Below are 23406 nucleotides of genomic sequence, written 5' to 3' on the forward strand. Positions count from 1 at the left end.
CGTCCACTATTGCTTGGCGGCGAAAGTTTATCGCGTTTTGCGTGTCGAGATAATCGAGCGAACGCGGCCGCACCAGAATTCGATTATTTTTCCAAGGAGGACACGCGCGGTTCGCCACACTTACATTAACGACGCCGTGAGCCCCGACTGATCAGCCGTCACCGGGACGCTCGTTGTGTGTGGGCGTGTGTGCGTGTATGGTATATCTCACGGTAGCGTGCGAAACGCTGTGTGTGCGTGCGGTTTGTCGGCGGAAAGTCGGTGAGACTGTCGGGGGCGGAGGGGGACACCCGGTGGTGGCGCCTGATCCCCGACGACGCCAAAGTGGTGCGACGCGACGCGTCTTTGCCTGCTTTTTCCCGTCAGCCGTTGGCGATGTCGGGAGAGACATTCTTTTTCCACCGCACTCTGGGGTACACACGTTGTCGTTATACATATTCCGTCGCCGTTGCGTCTCCCTATCTCGCTCCATTGTTCCCCCGATCTAAACACGAGACCTCAAACGATTGGTATATCATTGTTTAAATAGAGGCAATTATTAGCTATTCCTTCCCTAGTTGCGATAAGCACACTTTCCCTCTCGTTTTTATCTCTATCACTGATAGGTATATCATGCCTCTCTCTTTTTAGGATAAAGAATAAATATCAGTTTTTTTTACAATGTAAAATATCATAGCGTGATGGATCGATTTTTACATCAGACGCACAATAGTCAAACGTAATTTCGTTGTCTTATTTTAGCGTCAGGTAGCAGTCAGGCGGAAGATGGCAGGAAAGATGGAAAACTGATGAAAGATTATATGTATATTACATTGCATACATATAGATACAATCAAAATATATTATTTCTTATTTCTTATTTATAATTTGATATACAATATAATAAGACGCTTTGTACAATATAATTAAATTCCTTAATCTTATAGTATAAGATTTTAAAGTTATGTCTTAAAAATTCAAAAAAATTACCAAATTTTCATAAACCCCTAATTATATCGATATAAGGATCCCCTCTTAGAATCTTGCAACAAGTTTTCAATTTTTACCGCGTCAGTGTTAGGTGATTTTATAACGTCATAATTAAAATCATCGTATTAATTTATACTCTCGAAATATGCAGAGCGTTTTCAATTTTACGTACAGTGTGTAATTTTTGACGTATTTGAGATACCGAGAGCCGCGACGCATCCATAAGCATCTTCTGATAGAGCTTTACATATCCAGCACGCCAACCTCGAAAACTTCAACGCGCGATTATGCTAGACTTACAGAGGATTCACTGTACTCGCGCTTCGTTCCTGATGTTACTCTCTTCATCAATTTATTTACATTAGATGAAATCCCTCTTTCTCTTTCTCACGATGACATGGCGGGCTCGCGTCCCCTACATTATTTCTCTGCCGTTATTCGTTTGATCGTTTGGCAGGATGCGTGTACATATGTGTGTATGTGTTGAGCAACCTGGAGGAGGATGACTAATTACGTTGAAACCGGGGGCCGGGATCGGTGGGGCCCGGTTCACCTGGCATACACTGGGCGTCCCTCGAGGGGTCTCGCTCGACGGCGATGAAGAATGCGAGCTACATCGTCTGTTAGTCATACGATGTAGAACAAAGGAGTCCAGAGCGCGCGGTGAAGTTGGTTTGCTCTTCAGGAAGCTTCGTTAAATACGCGTATGTCGGATCTCGTATCCCCGAGTCGTTCGTCACGGGTATGACGTGGCTCTTTTCCCCGGGACCTTCCCGGTATCCCCAGTTATCCCTAAACAGAGATAAGCGAAACTTGTCTCCGTTACTCGGCATAATTGAAGATGGCACAAAAAAAGCGAACGAATCAATTCGGATGCACATAATTAGAAAAATTATAAAGGATGAAAAATCTAACATAATTTTTCAGGGTGTCTATTCCATGTGGAAAAACATGGACAACCTATAATTCTCAGTTTCTTTCCTACTTGGAAAAAAATCAGAGAATTGTCATGGAATTTTATTAGCGGAATTTTTTTATAAAAGGGAATTTTAAATTAATTTATAAAGAATATTTTCTTATATTCTATAATTGAAGAGAATATTTGATAATTCTATCATTTTATGGTAAACAACCAGCAAGTGAATTATGTGCATAAAATATATTATGAATATGTATCTATCTCTCTATTTATATATATCTATTTATATAATCTATCTCTCTATTTATATATATTCAGTTTAACAAAAATTATAACAAATTATAACAAAAATTTTAATAAAATATTGAATATGCACTGCATATTTTTTATTATAATTTTTTAATGATAAAAAATGAAAATATAATATGATGAGAAGTAAAAAATGTTTATCTTACGAATATCATTCCATCTTTTCGAATACATTTGCAAATCTAGCACTTGGAATTTAAATAGCTCTATGTTTTTTCATACAAATAAAAACGCATTAAAAAACGGATTCAATAAAAAAAATTTATTTTTAAAAAGTTCCAGAAGATCTTTAAAATATTCTCTTTATCTGGAATTTTGAACAAATATGTCATAAAAGATCAGAGAATCTTTTACAAGGTTTGAGTAGACACTCTGTTTTCAGATATTCAGATTCAAGCATAGATCTCTCGAGATATTGTAATTAATTCTATTTACAGTGTGCTAATGGATGACAGTGAATTTTTTAATAATTTCACATTTAGGGCGACATGTTGTAACGTATACACTCGATACGTGTTATTTCGAATATGCTACGGTAGTGAATAGATATACATATATAGATGCATGTGCTGAAAGGAAAGATAATATTATTAACGTGCGATATTCAATCGCAGCCCACGATCCGACAGCCGTGCCGGCGCTACTGTTTGGAACTCGAAAGCTATTCAGCGGACGTAACAAAAAATCGCTTTAATACAGAGACTCGACCGGCCTGTCGGCAGCAGTTATCTCCCGCACGGCCAGCTTCTATTTATATTTTCCGTTCGTTAGTTGATCAGCGGCATGCGATCAAGACGAGAATTATACTTACAAAAGAGAGAAAGATAGATAGAGCAATAGTATGTTTAAAAAGACGCGAATAAGATTATATTGCACATCGCAATGCGCAATATATACTTTAAATTTGCAAATTTTTATAATATTTTGCAAGAAAATATTTTATAATATTTTATAATATATTTGTAAACAAATACGACTACGTATACGTTACCTATATCCTAATTTCATCCCACTGGAGGAAAGACCACAATTAGACTTAGTAGGATGACAATGTTAAAATAGCTTCGACATCATATATTCACAAGTAATTTACAGCGGTCATTGCATAACGATTGTTTTTGAGGAATCTGTAACAAGGAATGTTTATCATCACTTATTTAAAATGTCTACCACTTCTCACATGGCAACCATCTTACGTGATTTTCGTGCACGAGTGTGTTTATTCTGTCTGATAAAAAATAAACACGTGAATGGACTCGTAAATGGATTCGTCACGGTATTATCGCGTCGACTCGTCGCGAGCTTCCTGTATATATAAATCACGATCAAAAATCGATTCGATGCGCATCGTGTCCGGAGATGCCAGTCCACTTAAAACCGGATCTTATCCCGACTTCCCCTCGCCGGACTTACTCGGATGTGCATGCCTGACGAGGATTAGAAACCGTGAACGACGCGATGGAAAACAATCCTTCGACATAAAATGCGCGGAACTGAAATGATCGTTAGCGGTACAATGGTTGAAGGAATCAATTATTCACGCTAAGTGATACTCGTTTGTGAATTATATGCTAGAATCGATGTCTTTATCGGCTAAAAAAAAACAATAGGTAAAGAGAGAGAGAGAGGGGGAAAGGGAAAATTTTCTTTCGATGGGTTTAAATTTGCATCTAAATGTCACGACGGATAGAAAGGGAGAAATCAGCATTCATTATTAAACATTGACGTGTGTTAATATGACGCTATTAGCACAGCCTAGATTTCCAGTCGTTTTGAATGTGAAAATTTCTGCCACTTTATAATGATGGATTTATATAACATTATATATATTTCCATATAAGTCAGTTATTTTTTATTTTAGTACGTTCTATTTTTCATTTTATTAAAGAAAAAAATATAAAATAATTTATATATATAATTTAAAATTATATTTAATATATATATAATATATATATATATATATATATATATATATATATATATATATATATATATATATATATATATTTAAAAAAATATATATATATTTTTTTTAAATTTTATTAGATATGAAATAATTTATGAATGATTTTTGGATTTATGAATTTATACATTTATTTCGCGGCACGTATAAGTTGAAATTGAAATCGCGTGATCAAATAACAGATTACTGCTCTTTCGGGAGGGAAATAGCTTCAGGCACTCGGTTTTTATCGCGGTCGTGAAACGCGGCGCGTTTCGTGGAGGCTGCGCGTTCGCGATGCCATCCATTTCGAGATAAAAAGAATAAGGGACTAACGACGCGCAGGTTCGCTAAGGTATACACGCGAAACGGGTCGAACCGAGACATTCCCGAACTCGAAAACCCACTTAACCATTCGGAGAAGCAAGATTAGAGGGCAGGTCTATGAGTAGCCTGTGAGTAGTCGCGCTATCTACGTACGTCTTTCAGGTCCTGAGGGCCGGCAGAGACCCCTCGCCGGGAGGTAAGACTGATAAGAGGGCGGCTTTTAGTCCATCGCGACAAACTACCCCGAGAATGTGCGGTCGGAGAAAGAGAAAAAAAGAAACGCGACAGATAATAAGGAGCGAGCCTAAAAGGAATGCTGTCAATTAGATTAAAAAAGCACCGACAGACTGCGTGGATACATACGTAGATATAAGCGAGAGAAAGAGAGAGAAAAAGAGATTTAAAACATATATAAACGATTAAATTTTGCCATTTTATATTATATGAGTAGGAATATGAAAGAGAGAGAGAGAAATATTAATATAAATATAGATCTAGAAGCATTATATTATTGCATTATATTGATAAAAAAAGAAGTTTGTTTAATTTTTAATTTCAAATATCATCCTTCGTTTCTAATGTAAGGCTAATATTGTTGGGAAATTGAATTTAACATACTACGAATTTCATATTTATCTTGCTTTAGTTCGGTGAATACATCATTGATCCTGTCTATCAGTTCTTGTGAATCGAATGCTTTAAATCTCTTTCCCTCTCTCTTTCTCATATCTACAATGTCATACAAACTACTCCGAATCTAATTCATAATAACAGAAAGTGCATTGTAGATTTTTGCTATTCGAGAAATCGTGACGTGATTTACTGTTTCACGTGGGAAAAACGAGTCCTGTGCCGCGTGTAGGTGGTTGCTATAAACGTATACTCTCGCCTCGTGTGGCCTCGATGCTCACGATCTGTTACGTAGGGTGGTCCCTCTGCGCTATCAAAGTACTACTTTCAAATAGATTTATCTCTTAGCAGATCGTTAATTATATCCAATGTTAATTAACAACAGTGCGCAACCTTGCGATATACACTGATATCTCTTTGCACAATATATGGCATATATTTCCTATATTAATTATCATTTTAATTTTTTTCAATTCTAACATGTATTAATTTTTCACTCGAATATCTTTATTCAATAATTTACTTACTAGTTAAGAAAATGAAACGAAATGTTACTCTCCTTCAGGAATAGATATTCCAAAATCGATAAATGTAAATGAGTGTATTAATAAACGATTGAATTATACGTTCGTAAGTGGATGGTAGAAATAAAGAAAGAGATATGCGGACCTTGTAACCACGTAGCAGGATGCCAGGACGGATATGAGGGCCGCGATAGCAAGGACGAGGGCGGCGATATGCAGCGCCCTGACGCGATCCCGTAGAAGTCGATCGACCGATTCCACCGAATCGTCGTACTTCCGGTCAGATTGCATCGTCGACGTCGCATCGAGACGCGTCCGCTCCGTCTGCGTCCTTTTCCGCGTGTTCGCGTTCACTCCATCATCGTCATCCTTGTCGTCATCGTCATCGTCGGCGTTGCAATAGTCGCGGTTGTCGCAGCATTTTAATTTCAGCCAGGGCACGACAACCCGAGGACCGGCCGGTGGTTCCACGGCGTTGACCGATCGCGATCTCGTGACCCAGGACTTCGTCTCGCATAACAATGGCGTGGCACCCCTGCGTACATGATATTACGAATTTATCAATTGATAAAGTTCCATGAACTCGCTCTCGTTGAGGAGATAGAGTCAATGACGTTTATCATGCGATGTCTAATGTCATCGAAGCGTCGTGATATGACTATTTCGCAGATTAAATTAAAAACAATTTAAAATTATTTGAAAATTATTCGAAATTAAATTATTTGAAATTATTTGAAAATTATTTGAAATTAAATTATTTGAAATTATTTGAAAATTATTTGAAATTAAATTATTTGAAATTATTTGAAAATTATTTGAAATTAAATTCCGATACTAATGGAAATTATTTCTACATCGAGATGGATATTGTTTCTTTCATTGGCTTGAATATCGAAGGATTGAATTTCAAATTGGGCAACAAGACTTTCTGCAAAAACCAGCAAGCAGCGACAGACGTGTTTAACATAATATCCGGATTTTGTTGAGCGAATCACTGTCGCAACCGTCACGATAGTAATATTAATGAGACATTTAATAAAAATCGCGGAGACTTTTTCTCTAGATTATCTCGTCAAGGTTATTCATCGCATCATTACGTATTCCTGAATTTATATTATGATGTTGTCAAACTTGCACACAAGACGTACATTCTATTTGTGGGAAAAGGTATAATATTTAAAATTACAAAAATTGAGAAACAAAATGAAGAAAGAAACTCAAGTTTTTGAGATCTTCCAACGTCTTAAAAAAAGAAGATGATTAGAGTCATTATCTTTTTCAGGCAAGAGAAACATTTTAAACATTGTAACGCATGTGTGAAAAACATTGTACATCTTATATACTTGTATATAATTTTCATTAAAAATCTCGTCAGTAATTTATGATATACACACTCTGTGCATCCTCTTGTGACCGTACTTTCACCGATTTCTTGTCTCGCTGTCAGAATACGTTCGGTGTAACAGAAGAATCTCGTTTTACAAGTATCCACGCCGGCTTCCTTGCAAGCTTTGCTCGTACACACGCACTTTCTTCCTACGAAACATAATATTGTGTGAGACAAGACGACCGAAGCGAGCCTCAACAGCTCTACAAATGTAAATTGGCACGTTCATAACAATTTATAATCTTGCGTGAAGATAGGAATCACCAATTAAGAAGAATACCGAAAATACAGAAAAATAATTTCTCTCAACAAGCGGGATTTATATTAAAATTTCTTAAAAGATCAAATCTTCTCTCTCCGTTATTCGAAAATTAATTTTCCTTAAAGAAATAATCTTTATAAAATTATATATTTTAAGATCCCAGTCTACTTTAGTAGTATGAAAAATTGATAATTTATATTTTCTTTTTATTTTCTAGCTTTTTTACATATATATATTACATATATTTTTATAAATGTTTTTATAATGTTTTTATAAATGTTTTTATAAATGTTTAAACAGTATGTCAGTATTTTTAAATCTTGGATATTTAGCTTTTTTTGTTCAATGCGAACATTTTTGAAAATGCACTGTTTAGTTTGGTGTGATAATGATTGCTTCTCATGTAATTTTCTGAAATAAAAAGACTCGACCTAGTTTCATTCTGTAGGAAATTTATGGGATACTGAATTGTCTAGTTTTGTTAAAGAAAATTGAAAAATAATAAGATATATTATTTTAAAATTATATATTTCAATTTTGTACTCATTTCTTGAAGATAAGAAAAATATTAATTATTAATTTTTTAGATTCTAATTAAGATTAAAAAGTAATTCTTTTATTTAAAAAAATTGAGTTATTCGAGCCATTAATTTTTATGATATCTATCACATCAACTTTAAAAACAGTGTTTTGAGAAAAACGCATTGCAAGTTTTGCAAGTCCATTTCAAGACGCGCGCCATCCTATTCAAAGTCTTATAACTGTCAATTTTACAAATTTTTCAATAAAATTTGGAAGGCATATTCTCCAGATACCACACTTTCAGAAATTATAAGAAAATCGATTTTTTGATCCTCTAAAATAGACCGGTATCTTGAATACAATAGGCCAACTACGTTGAACCTCCCATATGATTCGACTTTTTACATGTTATCGAATTATTTTAACGAACCAAGTGAGGATGTTTAATTAATGGCGCGTCTCTCGTCGTCATTATCGAGCATTTTTTGCCAATTAAGGAACCCAGCGAGACAAGCGGCCGATGACACGCGGCTCACTTACCTTCCACTTGCGCGAGGCTCGTCGGCAGCGAGCACACGATGCACATCGCGGCGAGGTATCCGGCTAACGATCGACCGATTATCGATCGACGAGCAGGCATCTCTTCTCTCTAAGACTTCCGGAAATCGCGTTTATTGGGCCGAGGAACCTGCGTCTATCGCTCGCCGCCCGCTAAAGCGACCGCGGGCCATAATCTCGCGACGATCCTCTCCTTCTCTCTCTCTCTCTCTCTTTCTCGAGGCGATTGACGGAGGAGCGATCGCGGGCGCGAAGTAACCGTCTTATCGGTTCAAACCACTATTTGGAAATGTTCGATGGAGAAGAGTATCCCTGAAACGCGGCTACTCGCACGCTGGCACCTCTAATTTTAGCGCCTCCCACTAAAAAGAGCCACGTCGCGTCGCACCGGCTCGATGTTGTCGCCCGGTGTTGTCGACAATTTACTACTCTGTATCTATTTTAATTCCGTCATCTCTCGGCGACATTTTATTTCGCGCGGCCGCGTGAATTTTGTCGGGCTCCGGCCCGATTTATTTCCGGTCCTTTTGGCTTTCGCCTTTCCCTCTTTCCTCGCGAGGAAATCGACGCGCTCCCTCCTAAAGTCGGCCAATTTATTGGAAGAACAACATCGCCGCGCGACTCCCCCACATATGCCTTTTTATATTCCGAGGGACTTGGCCGCATTCATCCCGCCGACGACGGTCCGGGTGTAAACGAGCCTTTGACGAGAGGGTGAGACATCGTGCTCTCCTCGAGACGGCGCCGGCGACCTGGAGTCGCAGACCTCGTTAGCGGAAAAATCCAAGGCACACAGCACGAGATCTTCTTTCTTTTCTTTTCCATCGAAAGATATCTTCTCATTATTTATCCCCTATATCGTTATATTTATCCGCATATCTTCATGAATGGTATATGATTAAGTAAATTATAATAGCGATATGCTCAATTTAGTATGTCATTCTGAAACAAAGAATCGGCCGGGGAAAGGATCCCAAGAAGAGGAAAATAAAAATAAAAATAAAATTATAGAAAAAAGTTGCAGAGACAACAAACGACTCGATGAAAGATTCACGAGATGGACGAGAATAATAAAAGAAATTCAGAATTTATTCTTGAAATCGTTTCTCCGCCGTTTCGCGTGACAGTAGGTGAACCGCCGTAACTAGACAGACACAATCAGTCGACAGGAAATGAGTTGAACGGCTAAAATGTTTCGCCAACAGCGATATAAGTGTGTTCCATTCGATCGACATTCAATGACTCAATCGCGGCGCGTAGTCATTAAGTCTTTTGAAGTGCAGCAGACAGGAGAGTTGCATTCCTCGTTTGGTTTATTGAACGCGCAACATTAACCAGAGCCCCTCCTCCTCCCTCCTCGTTGCACATTTTTTTATCGACCTCCGAGTCGAGGGACAGTAAAAGCCGAGTTGGGTTATCGGGAATGACACTTGGTTACAGTTTAATGAGGTCGCGTCAGAGGCTTAACAGTCTGTTCGTCGATCGCTTCTTTTACTGCACAAACGGATCGAGTGTCCGCGATAAAAAAGATTTACGGATGAGTACAAGGATTTCTTTCACGTATGAATGATGTATCGAAGTCTAGCTTGTCAGCTGATTGCTCTTCTGGATCTATTAGTAGGAGCGCAGAATCGCAATGTACGAGGGAAAATATATCAAGATGTTTTAAAATAGAATACAATAATCTATATATTACATATCTACACATTTTATATGCGTATTCGCAGTCTTGATAGCAACTTTAAACAATTTCCTAGAATCTCACAATTTCGTTTTAATACATTTTTACACGAATAGTTTGATTATTTTCTCCATAATTATATTCGTTTTAATACATTTTTATACGGATAGTTTGATTATTTTCCCGCATAATTACAAAAATAAATTGTTTCGCATTTAACATTGATGCTTAGCTTTCTGCGTAGCATAATTAATTTATCGAATTCCTGCCTGACATACAAAGGATACGACGCATATAGATAAATCATGCAAAATATCGCACTGACAGATAATAATAATTGATTTTAATATTCTCTTGATGCAGAATGAAATATTACTCGAATATGCATTACAAGATTTTCACGCAAAGAATCGCAAAAATATATAAATTTAAGGCGGAATAAAATCACGTCACGTCTATTTCGAATCCTTATACATAAATTAATTAAGTGAATAATAATTCGCGTAAATGTCAAAAGTCTCCGCCAAGAAAGAGAGAACGGTAGGAGGTCGGTGTAGACTCGGAGGAGCAATCGAGTCGAGCCGTCCTTTTTAATTAACTCCTGCACTCTCGTTCTCGTCCGGATACAATGATCACGCAGACACGGATCCTCTTAATTGTCGGCGGTGGATTGCGTTCGGTCGCGCGGAACGAGTTCTCGAGCAGGTTGCTGCTGCGCGAGGGGCTAAGTAAAGAGCTCGGCTGTGTCGTTATCGTGATTATCGCTGTCTCGGTGAGATGTTGCTGAGAAAGAATAAGCGCGTTGATCGTTTAAATCGATCGGAGCCGAGCAAAATCACAGCGAGCGGGCCGAGGCCTGTAATTCTCCCGTAATAGCTTCGGAAAAGATCGCTGTTGCTTTCACATATACTCATATACACACACACATATATACGCACACACGCTACGTGCGTCGTTACATCTTTGCATGAATTTGATCGGCAGATTATCGTCAACGACATGAATGAGCCGGAGTTGAAGCACCGCCGCTACTTTCATCGGAGCTAATGGAAAGTGATTACGATTAATCGATGACTCTTGAAAGGACCATCGTCATTTTAAAACAATCTTGTAGTTAAATTTTCCATCGCGAAACATTCAGAGCTTTCGAGAGGTTTAATTCAATTTACGATCTTTAATTGCTCTGGAATTGCATATTAGAAAAGTTTTATTTTTTTTTATTTATATCATTGACATTTATTCAGGTGTCAATGATTTATATATAGAAGGAAACAATTAAAAATAAATATCGATGTTTGTCGAAATACGTTATACAATATGCAAAGTTTTGCGTTTTAATAAAACCTACTCTATTGTGTTATAATACAGAGTGTCTATTCTACTCAGAAATATTGAATATATAAAGATAGATATATATTTATAATATATTTTAAATACATATAATTCATAACTTGGCCAATCGATGGATTAGCGATTGCTTATAATACAAGAGCGAAAAATTATTATAAAGAGAAGTCATTTTTTTTACAAATTTTCTAAAAAATTTCAATAAATTCTATGATAATCCTTCGATTTTCTCAGATATAAAAATATCCCTGAGAATTCCAAATTCTCCGTATTTTTTCAGAAAGTAGACATCCTGTAATAGCATTAATCAAAATATAGTAAGATTTATTTGGACCACAACAATTCTAAATCCGTTATGGAAGTTAATTAACATTAATTTTTATATAAAAAATAATTCATATCTCGAAGATAAAACTCTCTCTCTCTCTCTCTGTCTCTGTTTTCCTTGTGATTATCGGAAGTTTTTCATGTTCATAGCGCATTATAGCCAGCTACCGACTGTTACACGTGAGCGAAAAATAAATAAGTGTACTCGAGTTAAGTGTTGCGTGAGTCTCCGTAATAGAGCGAGACTACGACGTTTCATCGAAGACGAGAAGACGTTGCGAAGATTATATGCGTGCCATAGCATATATTATCATGTTGCGAGATGTAAGCGTTGCGAAGAGAACGTCACGCTTCCCAGTCTTTCGGTCTCGCAACCGGTAAAGTGGCGCTTTGTTACGCAACAACGGGTGCTGGAAATATAAATCGATATTTTACACTTTAATAAAACGCGCGCGATATATATATATGTATATGTATATATATAAATTGTTCGTGTTGCATGTAATCCTTCTCACTTCTCTGTCCGTGAAAAAAATGACCTCAAAAGCAGTGCAAACTTATTATGAAACTATTACAATTATACGAAATACACGAAAATTATATTTGAACAAGTTTTTCTCTCGAAAGAAAGATATCATTTTTGCATTGATAAGTTTTCAACGATATTTAAATTTTATCATGAGCAAAAAGTTTTATACATTTCTCCTGGGTTCTAAAATTAATTTGTATCTAATATATTTGAAAATGAGAAAAATTGTATTTCTCTCTCTTCTCTCTCTTTCTATTTATTTTTAATCATTAAGAAATGAATTTAAACTTATCATTTTTTTCGATACATATCATTACTAGAATTAATATTACGATACATTTATAACATTTTTATTCCCTTGATATGTTCATAGAGATTTAGAAAATTAAATATTTGAAGATGAATTAAAAGAGAGACCTATACGTGACTTTATTATTTAATAAAATAATCATATATTCAAAAAATAATTATTATAAATTATTATAAATCATATACTTAAAAAAAAATATAATTAAAACTTTTATCCAGAAAAGAAGGGCAGAATATATAATTCAATAATGAAAAACTATTTATATAAAGAGATACAGAGAGAATTGAAAGAACAGAATTATCTTTAGTTTGCCACGATTCACATATATAAAACTTATTATCTTATTCAAGTCAATAACTTTACTTTCGAGCTCAATGTCAATCCATGAACGATTTTTCACAGATACGCGTGCAAGTGTACATTGTATAGCCTAGCGGTGAATGTAAAATGAGAAAAACGTTGGTTTCCCTTACTCATATGCATGATGCTCGGCTGCGCATCAATTATCAACATCTTCCTTTGTGGCAAGAATGTCGAAGAAATTACGCTTATAGATATCTGATCCTGATTATTTCTCGGCTGATTGGACTCCCAGTCATTCCGTCTATTATCGTCGACATTCTGTGCATTTTGTCCGATTGGAATTGTACCTTGAATGTTATGTCTGTGATTACTGACTAGATAGCTGCTCACCTAATTTCAAAACGAATCAGAAGTTTCCTTAGCTTAGCACGACATGTTCTAAATAATGATGGACTTAGACATAGAAAACTTATCTCTCTCTCTTTCGTTATTAAAAAATTGTAATAATAAAGATATTTTTTCAAATGACTCGAGAGAGTATTAACGTGCACAGGATGTCTACTTAAATTTTGTACAAAAATTTCCTAATCTTCCAGAATATTTTTGTTTAAAATATCAGATAAATTAATCTAAAAGATCCCTGTGATGTTAGATGCACGTATCGAGTATACTTTACAAGAATTTAATTTATCTTTATCAATATGCTCACCGAAAAAATGAGAAAAACAGCAAGCAAAGCAACGCCGAGCCAAAAGTACCAGGTCTCCCAGAGGTGACGTGGTCGCCGTTGCAATATGAGACAGCACTGCGAATTATGACAATACAAACAATACTCGGATGTGCACTCGATCACGTCACTGTCGTTTTTAAAGTCACATTCGTAATATCGTATCATGTCTATCCCTTTCGGGCATTCGCATCGCACCTTGTTGTCCGCGTGACACGATAAGTATTAAAAATTTAATCGACGAGACCACTGCTCATGTTTTCATAATAAAACATTCGATCACACATCAATGCGCGATGATAGATCAACGGAAGAGCATTACATCCGAGTAAATAGTCTAAAAAAAATCTAGCGTTACTTTCGACAAACACGAGCGGACTCCCTCTCGCGCTAACACCTATTTTTTTGCTCCACTTACCTAAATCAACATTAATCAATGAGATAAATATCGCATGTGAATTTTCCTAACAATTTATCCTTAAAAATAACTTTATCACTCTCTTATATTTAACACGGCAAATCTTTACAAAGATTCGTCGCTTGACGCAACGTTTCCTTAAAGGATGTTCAACGGATAGACTCCGTGTTCAACTAATGCTATCATTTACTGGACTGGACAGGCACAAAATAATCGATAGAACAAATGCGGTAAGTTATTCACGCAACACGACCAATCGATAGAAAAATGACCGAGCAAAACCGTGTTGTTATAATTAGCATTGTTCCACTCTCGCGTGCCTTAATTGATTCAACATTACTTTAAATAATTAATTAAAGCAGTTAATTAACTACACTTAAGATTAATCAATACTTCGTTTAATCAGTTAGTCTATAATTAATCTAAAATCTATACGCAATGTGTATATATGTATGTGTAGTTTATTTATAATATAATAATTTATATTTAGATATAAAAATTTAACTTAAAAAAAGCTGATTTTTGCAAAAATAATATTCATCGACTGTAAAATATTAAATTGTTATGTATTATATTTTTATCAATTATATTATCCACGCAATGTAAAAATGTTAAACTATAAGAGATATTAATATTGGTTGCTGTCGTGAGGAGGAGGCGGAGGCGGAGGTCCTCTCGGCGGGAAAGGGGGTCGAAATTGAGGAGGAGGTGGAGGCGGTGGACCACCTTGTGAAACAGGCGGAGGGGGTGGGTGTCGCCAAGTTGGGGGAGGCCTTGGAGGTGATGGTTGGAACTGTCCGTATTGCGAGGGTCCACCGGTAGCGGATGGCGGAGGAGGCGGCGGAAATTGTCCCTGCGGAGGCCCTCCCATAGCCCAATGCGGAGGCGGCGGTGCCATCATCCTCGAGGCAGCCGATTGCGCCTGTGAAGTCGGTACGGGCATTGGCGGTAAAGGGGGTGGCATACCTGGTGGTAAAGGAGGATGCGCCATAGACATAGGTGGCAAAGGAGGCGGAGGAATGTTCGCTGGTGGAAATCCACCAGACGGTGCGGGCACAGGAGGCGGAGGAGGATGACCCATCGGTGGTCCTGGAGTTGACGGCGGTGGCGGCGGAGGCACGACCATTCCATGGTGCATCACATGATGCGGAGGATGATGGGCAGCCTGATGAGCGTTCGCGTTCGAGTTTGGCATCGGCGGCGGCGCCAATGGCGGTGCGTCCGCGAACAATTGATGCGGTCTGTCCGCCTGGCTCAACGGATTCTGGGCGGCTAGAAGTCTTTCCGCGGCACTACCATGCCTCTCACCCTTCGCGTCGCGTTTGAAGGCGTACGATACAGAAATTGGCCGATTGCACAAATACTGGCCGTTCATCGCCTCGATACTCGCATCCGAAGCGTCGAAAGAAGCGAAGTTGATGAAAGCGAAGCCTTTCGAGTTGCCAGTCTCGGGATCCCTCATTATCTATAATGCATTGATATGTGTATATGTGTTTTAGAATTAAGGAAACTTTATAAATATTGACAGTTAAAGATTCTACAGTTCATAATATGAAATTATTATGGTAAAATTAATAAAGTATGTACCTTTGGTGTTTGCAGGATCACACCAAATGCGCTGAATGTATCGTACAACAATTTTTCGTCCACCTCTGGATCAAGATTTCCTATAAATATATTTGCTCCAACGTCTAAATTCTTTTGATGCGCACTAGCTTTGTTCACTCGAATAGGTTTGCCATAGAGTTTAATCATGTTCATGATTTTAATGGCATAATCTGCATCTTCTTCTCCCATAAATTCAACAAAACCATATCCTTGATGCATTTGAGTCACTCTATCTTTCGGCATGTGTACATTAACTGAAAAGAGAAATTATGTATTTCTAGAGTAATTAAACAGTATTTAAATTTATTTTATATACTTCAAAAATATCTTTTTAAAATATATATAAAAAATATAAAAAATATATCTCTTCAAATCTATTTGTAATAGTTATAATTGTAACATGTAAACTTGCTCTCTTACCAACGGGTCCTGATTGAACAAACAGTTCCCACATGAGGGACTCTGTGACTTTGTCATCCAGTCCTCCGACATATATTGTTGCATCTACAAATTTTTATGTAAATATCTGTATAAATACATGTCATAAATTTAAGAAAAATTAAATTTCGAATAAATGTATTGATTACAAATTTGAAGAAATGTAGATACATTTATTGGAAATTAACCTCAATCAAATTTTTTAACGCGCGCGCAACAGTATGATTATTAATCAATTTTCCTTTCAAACATGTAATATCGAAAATGATAAAACTAATTCAAGATAGTACGTTATTTAAGTCAAAAAATTGAAATATACCTTGATTACGCTCCGCGATCGGACCGGCTGCCATAATTCTCAAACTTTACTTTTCGAAACCATAGAAATTTAAAATACATAGATGGAACATTAATCGCTGATATCAAATATTGTATCTAGCTGTTTATGCATCATGACTGTTGATTCAAGAAGTATTTATATGAATATTATTATTATATTAATATAAACAAATTCTTTTAATACTATTATTTATACGTCTAATATAAAGAGACAATTTTCTATGTCTTTATTATTTAAATATATCATTCAAATAATAATGCAATTATCAGAATCCAAATGTAAGCAGAGATGGCGAAAAATGGCGGACCAATCATCGCAATCGCAAACTTTTAAGGTAGGTTTTCACTTGACGCTAAAAATGAGCGTCGAGTGTCAAATGAAAATCTACTCTTAAATAGGCTTGTTCCTTTTAACTGAACTAAACCGAAATAGAAAATGAGATAGATATATATTTACAAGTTCGAAAGGAAGAAAGGATAGACGAGAAATGTGCAAAAAAAGTTCGGTTAAACAGAACGAACTTTATTTTAGAAGGTGGTCGCGATTCTGCTTCTAAGAATCTTTACATAAATCCTATACCTCAAATCATGTTACGTTCCGTCTAGATATTTCTTCGTCCATGAGTGCATCGTCAATTACAGTCATACTGCGGTCAACTATGTTCGTCTACAATTAATTTCGCTACGCGTGGTTCATACTTGAAGTCACATGGAAGTTTGTAAATAATTTCTCTTTAGATTGCAAAATTTATCGTCATATAAAAAATGTCGCGACATCGAGACGTCCGTTGTATGAATTATTCGGATGGTAAGCAATTTACACAGAGCATATGTGTAAATTATTTTATTTTTTATTGAATTTTTAATTATAATTTATACTATTGAACATCATTTTTTGTTTTTATTATAAGATTTAAAGAATGATAATACTCTTATTATTATGATTTTAATTCTAAATTCTTCCTACATCCATATTACAAATATTATAAATGTATTTTCTGATATTTTATTTATTAAAAATATATAGAAGTTAGTATAATCTTTATATACAATGGATAATATATAATAAATAATCTTTTTGAGATCATAAAAATATATTTTGTACAGAATATGATGGCTACGATGATGTATATGGACATTCAGTAGAGGATGATTATTGTGTATCACCTAGTGGTATGTTATTTATTGGTTCATAGATTTCTCAATTTTTTAATAAAACATAATTACATAATATTAATCTGATACACATATATATAGCGGAGCAGTTTTTATTTGATCGAAGCAAGCAACAGAATATTGCTTCCTTTATCACGGAACCAGATATAGTGGAAGACAATGAAGATATTGATGAATCTTCGTCATCACTCAATGAAGATAAATATAATCTTCCTGAGTTGGAAAAAGCAAAATTAATATCTTGTTTAGAAGCAATTAGAAATATCATAGGTGATACTGTGCCTGAATCTAAGTTGAAGGAAAAGATTATTGCATCAAATTTTGATACAGATGTAGCACTTGATGCTATTTTAAAAGAATCTTCGCCGAAAAATGGTATGTTCATTATATTGATATAATGAATGTATAACAACTGATATAAAAATAAATCTTGAAATATATATATTTACAGATCCAGTGATAAGTAAGGAGCGATTGGAACGATATCCAGGTATGTGTTGCATAAAATTATATAATTTTGAAATAATGCTTAACATTATTTCAAAATAAGAGATATGAATATTTAAAACAATTTAATGACCTCATGCTTTTGCTTTTTTTCATGTTTCTTGTATGGGACTTGATCGGTAAGGTAAGGTGTTTCAGTTGATAAGCCTAACACATTTATGTTTACAATACCTAAGCTTTCTTTTGAAAAAAAAGATAATTTACTCAAAGATTCTACTTCAACTGCATATTGTCATCTAAACAACATAGATAGTTCAAGCGTTGAAAAACGTCCTCTTGGAACGTTTTCATCATTAGCTGGACTTATATCCCATCACACAGAATCCATACATTCAGATACAACAAAAATAACTTCGCAGAATAATATGGATACACAGTGTTTTGGTTCTTTAGCAGCCTTAACTGCGCATCATTTGCAAAAATCTAGTGCTAATGTAGAATTTCGCGAAAAGGAGCAATTGCCGAATTCACAGTTTGTTATTCCAAAATTGTCAATGAAGAAAAATGATAACGCGAACGTAAAGAATATACAATCGTTGAAACTTCATGACAATAGTAAAAGACAGTCAGTACATGCAAATAGCAAACATCCAATTAATTTACTAGAAACAAATTTTTCGGACATGTATATTTCTTTAGAAAATAACGATGTGACAAACGTAGAATCCAAAAAACAATTTAAAGATCCAATAAATGTTGCAAATGAGGCACGCACTCCGTCGCCTGACAATTGGATGATTGATTTGAGTACTGCTTTAAAAGAAGCGGAACTTTTGACCGACTGCACTTCTAGTGCTAATTTAACTGCTTCGAGAAAATTTTATTACGATATGCCTAATTTGGAAATGTGTATCGAAGATAATAAAAATAGCGTAATATCGAATACGCTACCTGTTACTTTAAATTTGTGCGCATTGAGACACATTAAGCTTCCATATAGGAAAAAAAATGTTTCAGTATTTGGGAGAACTTTGTGTAGAAAGTGGAAAACGAAAAAACCAATTCTTAAAATTCCTGTACAACGTTATGACACAGTTAAATCTTTTGATTTTTCTACTCCATATCAAAGATATCCAAATCGATCTTAATAATTAAACACATTTAATAATTAAACACATTTAATGAATTGATACTTTTATTGAAGATGATTATATATATTTTTATCTTCAGTTTCTTATAACAATTTTAGGTTTTATTAATGAAATCAGCAGGATGTTTTCCATTAGATATCTAATTATATACATAATTATAAAATTAATAGAAAATTAATTATATACATCTCTTCCATTATGTATATATATGTATCTATGTATATATAACATCCATATATATACGTGTGTGTGTGTGTGTGTGTGTGTGTGTGTGTGTGTGTGTGTGTGTGTGTGTGTGTGTGTGTGTGTGTGTGTGTGTTGCATATATTATGTATATATTTATACATTTGTACATATAATATATACACATTATTTGATATGTAATTTGTTGCAACATATTGCATATCAAAATCAGCACTATATTTACATTATATTATTGATTATATACTAATTATATACAACATTTAAATTTATATAATTTCTGTATAATATTAAGAATATATATACATATATACATACAGCTACAAATTATATAAAAGTTTATTCTATCTTCTCATGTAATTATCTTAGTACAATTAAATTTCATAACAGGTAACAAATTATCATCTAAATCTGCATTGCAAGTTACAACACCTTCTACTGTGAAGGTAGTTCCCGCTGGAACGAAACCCGTAGTAAAAGGTTTCGATCTAAGCGGTGTAGAAAACGCAGATTTATTGAATCCGTGCTGCGAGAGCCCGTCTTCCAATCGAAATAGTCCTGAGACTAAACGTAAGGAGGATATCATACAAAGGGAGAAGAAAACGGTCTCGTCGAAAACTAACAGTCCGAGATGCCAATCACCCATATCAGGTCACGTAACACCGGAATTTGATCCCAAGGGAAAATCTAATGCAGCTAATGAGGAGAAAATTGATGTTCAAGCAATATATAAGGATAAGAGAGGCGATAGCAAGGAGCAGCTTCATTTGGTAGTTGTGGGACATGTCGACGCTGGAAAAAGCACATTACTCGGACGACTACTATGCGATTTAGGTCAAGTGCCGCAGAGACTCATTCACAAGTACCAGCAAGAGAGCAAGAAAATAGGGAAGCAGTCGTTCGTCTACGCTTGGGTACTCGATGAAACCGGTGAAGAAAGGTGATTACTCGACATTGTATCAGCAGTCTCTCACAAAATTATTTTAGGGAAATATATTGTCATTATGATATCTTTAATAGAGAACGAGGAATAACGATGGATATAGGCCATTCGAAGTTTGAAACAGACACAAAGTCTATCACTCTCTTAGATGCTCCTGGTCACAAGGATTTTATTCCAAATATGATAACTGGCGCTACGCAAGCGGACGTAGCTTTATTGGTGGTTGATGCGACCAGAGGCGAGTTCGAAACTGGATTTGACAGTGGAGGACAAACGCGCGAGCACGCACTTTTACTACGTTCTTTAGGTAATCTCAGCAATTCTAATTTATATTGATTATGAGAAATGGATATATATATTAACAATTTTATTTCTAAATTGTGTTATCTCAAATTTTTATCGAATATTCAGGGGTATCGCAACTGGCAGTAGTTGTAAATAAACTTGATACTGTAAATTGGTCCAAGGACAGATTCAACGAAATAGTTGATAAAATGAGCGTTTTCCTGAAACAAGCTGGCTTTAAAGACACTGTCACTTTTGTACCTTGTAGTGGTTTATCCGGCGAAAATATCGTGACGAAACCAAAAGAACAACTCTCTAACTGGTAACTATTAGCGCATTTCGATATTCCACATATTTTTATCTGTCTCTAACTAAGTAAATTATTTATAGGTACACTGGACCTACTTTAATCAGTGTAATTGATAATTTCAAGTGCCCGGAACGACCTGTAAATAAACCATTCCGTTTCTCGGTCAATGATATATTTAAGGGTACCGGATCCGGATTTTGTGTATCTGGCCACGTTGAAACGGGTATGGTATCTTTAGGTGATAAGGTACTGATACTACCACAAAATGAAATTGCAGTTGTTAAAGGTTCGTTTAAATTTGAAGTTGAATCTACAACTATAGATCATTGTACAAAGAAGTGTAAGAATTATATTTCTATAATTTTTCACATATAGGTCTCCAATCGGATGAAATCTCGACGACAAATGCATTCGCCGGTGATCGCGTTGCGTTGACGTTAGCGGGGATTGATCAGCAAAACGTAGGCGTTGGCGATATTATTTGTAATCCGCAGAATCCGGTACCCGTAACAACATGCTTTCAAGCACACGTAGTTGTATTTGCAATAACGAGACCAATCACGAAAGGGCTTCCAGTGGTGATGCACCAACAATCTTTGGTACAGCCAGCATTCATCACGAAATTAATAGCGCAGCTTCATCGAAGTACCGGCGATGTGATTAAAAAGAAACCACGTTGCTTACCGAAGAATTCTAGCGCGATCATTGAGGTTGCAACACAAAATCCAGTCTGCATGGAATTATACAAAGATATTAAACAACTAGGTAGAGTTATGTTACGATTAGAAGGTACCACTATTGCAGCTGGTTTAATTACAAAAATTTTGTAAATCTGGATCTATACATTTCGAAAAAAGAGTCTCAATAATATGCAACACAATTTTTTCACAGAGATATCTTAGATCTAATATATGCATTGCTCTTGTATTTGTATATTACATAAACATGAATAAAAATTGATAGGTTGTACTTTATTTTATTTACAATAATACAGAAGACTTCACCGACTTAAAGACTTTTTTCTTAGTTAATATATATTGTGTAATATATTTGTGTTTATAATATATGTTAAATGTACAATTAATTTAATATGTTCAATAAAAATATAATCTACATTATTTTCATTAATGATTGCATCAATTGTAGGTTTTTGAGAGAGAGAGAGTTATTTGAGTCTCTTAATAATTAAAAAGAGTATAAGAGTGTTAAATATATATTAGAAAAATAATTTTGAGGCATATTATTACATTTGTCGTTTGATAAGCTTTATCAGATATATTGATTGATAACTATTGCAAAAAACTTTCAAAATTATAAGAATTCTTTTAAGAAAATTAAAGATTTTTTAACCAATGAATACATTCAACAAGTTTGATGAATGATAAAATGCAACGGCACCCTTAAGTTCTTAAAAGTTAATATATTAAATACTCAACTATTTTATAAAATTTACAAGAGAATCAAGAGATAATTGCTGTAAAAATAAGTTTTGATATATTAGATAATTATTTACTATGCCATAAGATACCAGACAAGTTGACACAAATACAATTGCATATTTAACTTTTCAATTATATCAATGTCAAAGCCAGGTATTTTCTTCTCTTATATTTAAATATATTATAGATAAATTTAAAAAAATATTTTATCTGGCACAACTACTGCAACCTCCGAAGAATGGAATGTCGACATTATTTCCTGTATTTGGTCTACCAAGCCTACGTGGAGGTGGTCGCGGCCTATGTAATAAAAAAAAATTACAAAATTTATTTTTACATGTTTATCGTTCGACACATGCTGTTTAAAAAAAAAATACTCTACCCAGATCCTGGTCGGTAATCTCTTGTATGTTGACTTTCTGCTCTATTCATGCCAGGACTGATTAATGTCTGAAAACTATTTCCAGTATATTATAGTATACGTTAAAAGAGTAGAAAAGAACAATTATATAATTAGTAAATCAAAAGATGAATAAAATTTGGTAAATTATTACAATAAATTATTATTAAATACACTTACAACATAATGACCATGTAAATTATTCCTGTGAAGAATCCAAAAACTCTTCTTAATCCCCAAGGAGTAGAATTTACTACATTTCCATCTATAGAAGAGAGACAACAATGTACATAGAATGCAAGGGTTCAACATCTCTCTTTTAAATATAAATTTTTTCTTAAATTGGAGTGTTTCTCGTTTCTAACTTGAGAAAGTTAGAACAATTTTAAATATAACAAATATATCAATCTAGTTAAAGTATATTACCGCCTGTCACATAAACCATATTTGAAGCAGCAGCTAACACACTCGTTGACAAGTAATTTCTCGATATAAATACTAGCAACAATCTTTCTGACTTGTCAATTTTGTGATATACGTGTTTTATATACGATTACTATGCGTAATTTACGTTTCTCGCATTATCTCTGGGCCTGTTCTTTTTAGCTGCACTACTGCACTAGTGCAATTAGTTAGAGTGAAAGAAAGTATATATTTGTCTCTTTCTAACTTATTGCA

The 23406-nt window shown here is 35.1% G+C and overlaps 5 protein-coding genes across 6 annotated transcripts; 1 reads left to right on the plus strand and 4 right to left on the minus strand.

Moving 5' to 3' along the window:
• Positions 1 to 789: 789 nt before the first annotated feature.
• Positions 790 to 8473, minus strand: LOC145962757 (uncharacterized). The gene is given in 5 exon segments (XM_083084072.1): positions 790 to 1750; positions 1752 to 1761; positions 5766 to 6155; positions 7015 to 7156; positions 8332 to 8473. Coding segments are annotated over 5 exon segments (687 nt in total). The 5' UTR covers positions 8432 to 8473; the 3' UTR covers positions 790 to 1705.
• LOC145962759 (uncharacterized) lies at positions 8331 to 14287 on the minus strand. The gene is made up of 3 exons (XM_083084073.1): positions 13556 to 14287; positions 13017 to 13236; positions 8331 to 12114 (listed from the first exon to the last, which is right to left on the minus strand). The coding sequence occupies exons 1-3, from the start codon at positions 13739 to 13741 to the stop codon at positions 12098 to 12100; spliced, it is 423 nt and encodes a 140-aa protein (XP_082940199.1). The 5' UTR covers positions 13742 to 14287; the 3' UTR covers positions 8331 to 12097.
• A 147-nt stretch (positions 14288 to 14434) lies between these two features.
• Spx (Spliceosomal protein on the X) lies at positions 14435 to 16449 on the minus strand. Its single transcript, XM_083084071.1, has 4 exons — positions 16357 to 16449; positions 16020 to 16103; positions 15579 to 15853; positions 14435 to 15456 (listed from the first exon to the last, which is right to left on the minus strand). Exons 1-4 carry the CDS (start codon positions 16388 to 16390, stop codon positions 14620 to 14622), a joined length of 1230 nt encoding a protein of 409 aa, XP_082940197.1. The 5' UTR covers positions 16391 to 16449; the 3' UTR covers positions 14435 to 14619.
• Positions 16450 to 16766: 317 nt separating this feature from the next.
• On the plus strand, positions 16767 to 21863 carry Hbs1 (translation elongation factor EF-1alpha (GTPase) HBS1). 2 transcript variants are annotated; one of them, XM_083083566.1, is made up of 10 exons: positions 16767 to 16911; positions 16983 to 17184; positions 17484 to 17549; positions 17634 to 17927; positions 18004 to 18042; positions 19742 to 20291; positions 20372 to 20601; positions 20706 to 20901; positions 20970 to 21175; positions 21265 to 21863. In XM_083083566.1, exons 2-10 carry the CDS (start codon positions 17142 to 17144, stop codon positions 21717 to 21719), a joined length of 2079 nt encoding a protein of 692 aa, XP_082939692.1. In that variant the 5' UTR covers positions 16767 to 16911; positions 16983 to 17141; the 3' UTR covers positions 21720 to 21863. The 2 variants fall into 2 exon arrangements, with proteins under 2 accessions (XP_082939692.1, XP_082939691.1); XM_083083565.1 differs by having other exon boundaries at positions 16769 to 17184.
• Positions 21850 to 23338, minus strand: LOC145962492 (selenoprotein K). Its single transcript, XM_083083568.1, has 4 exons — positions 23155 to 23338; positions 22909 to 22993; positions 22711 to 22785; positions 21850 to 22628 (listed from the first exon to the last, which is right to left on the minus strand). The coding sequence occupies exons 1-4, from the start codon at positions 23171 to 23173 to the stop codon at positions 22535 to 22537; spliced, it is 273 nt and encodes a 90-aa protein (XP_082939694.1). The 5' UTR covers positions 23174 to 23338; the 3' UTR covers positions 21850 to 22534.
• Between the last annotated feature and the right edge of the window lie 68 nt (positions 23339 to 23406).

The sequence above is a fragment of the Camponotus vicinus genome, unplaced genomic scaffold (assembly GCF_025532165.1).
Source record: "Camponotus vicinus isolate PSW18456_S1 unplaced genomic scaffold, iyCamVici1.0 SCAF_12, whole genome shotgun sequence".
NCBI classification, from domain to species: Eukaryota; Metazoa; Arthropoda; class Insecta; order Hymenoptera; family Formicidae; genus Camponotus; species Camponotus vicinus.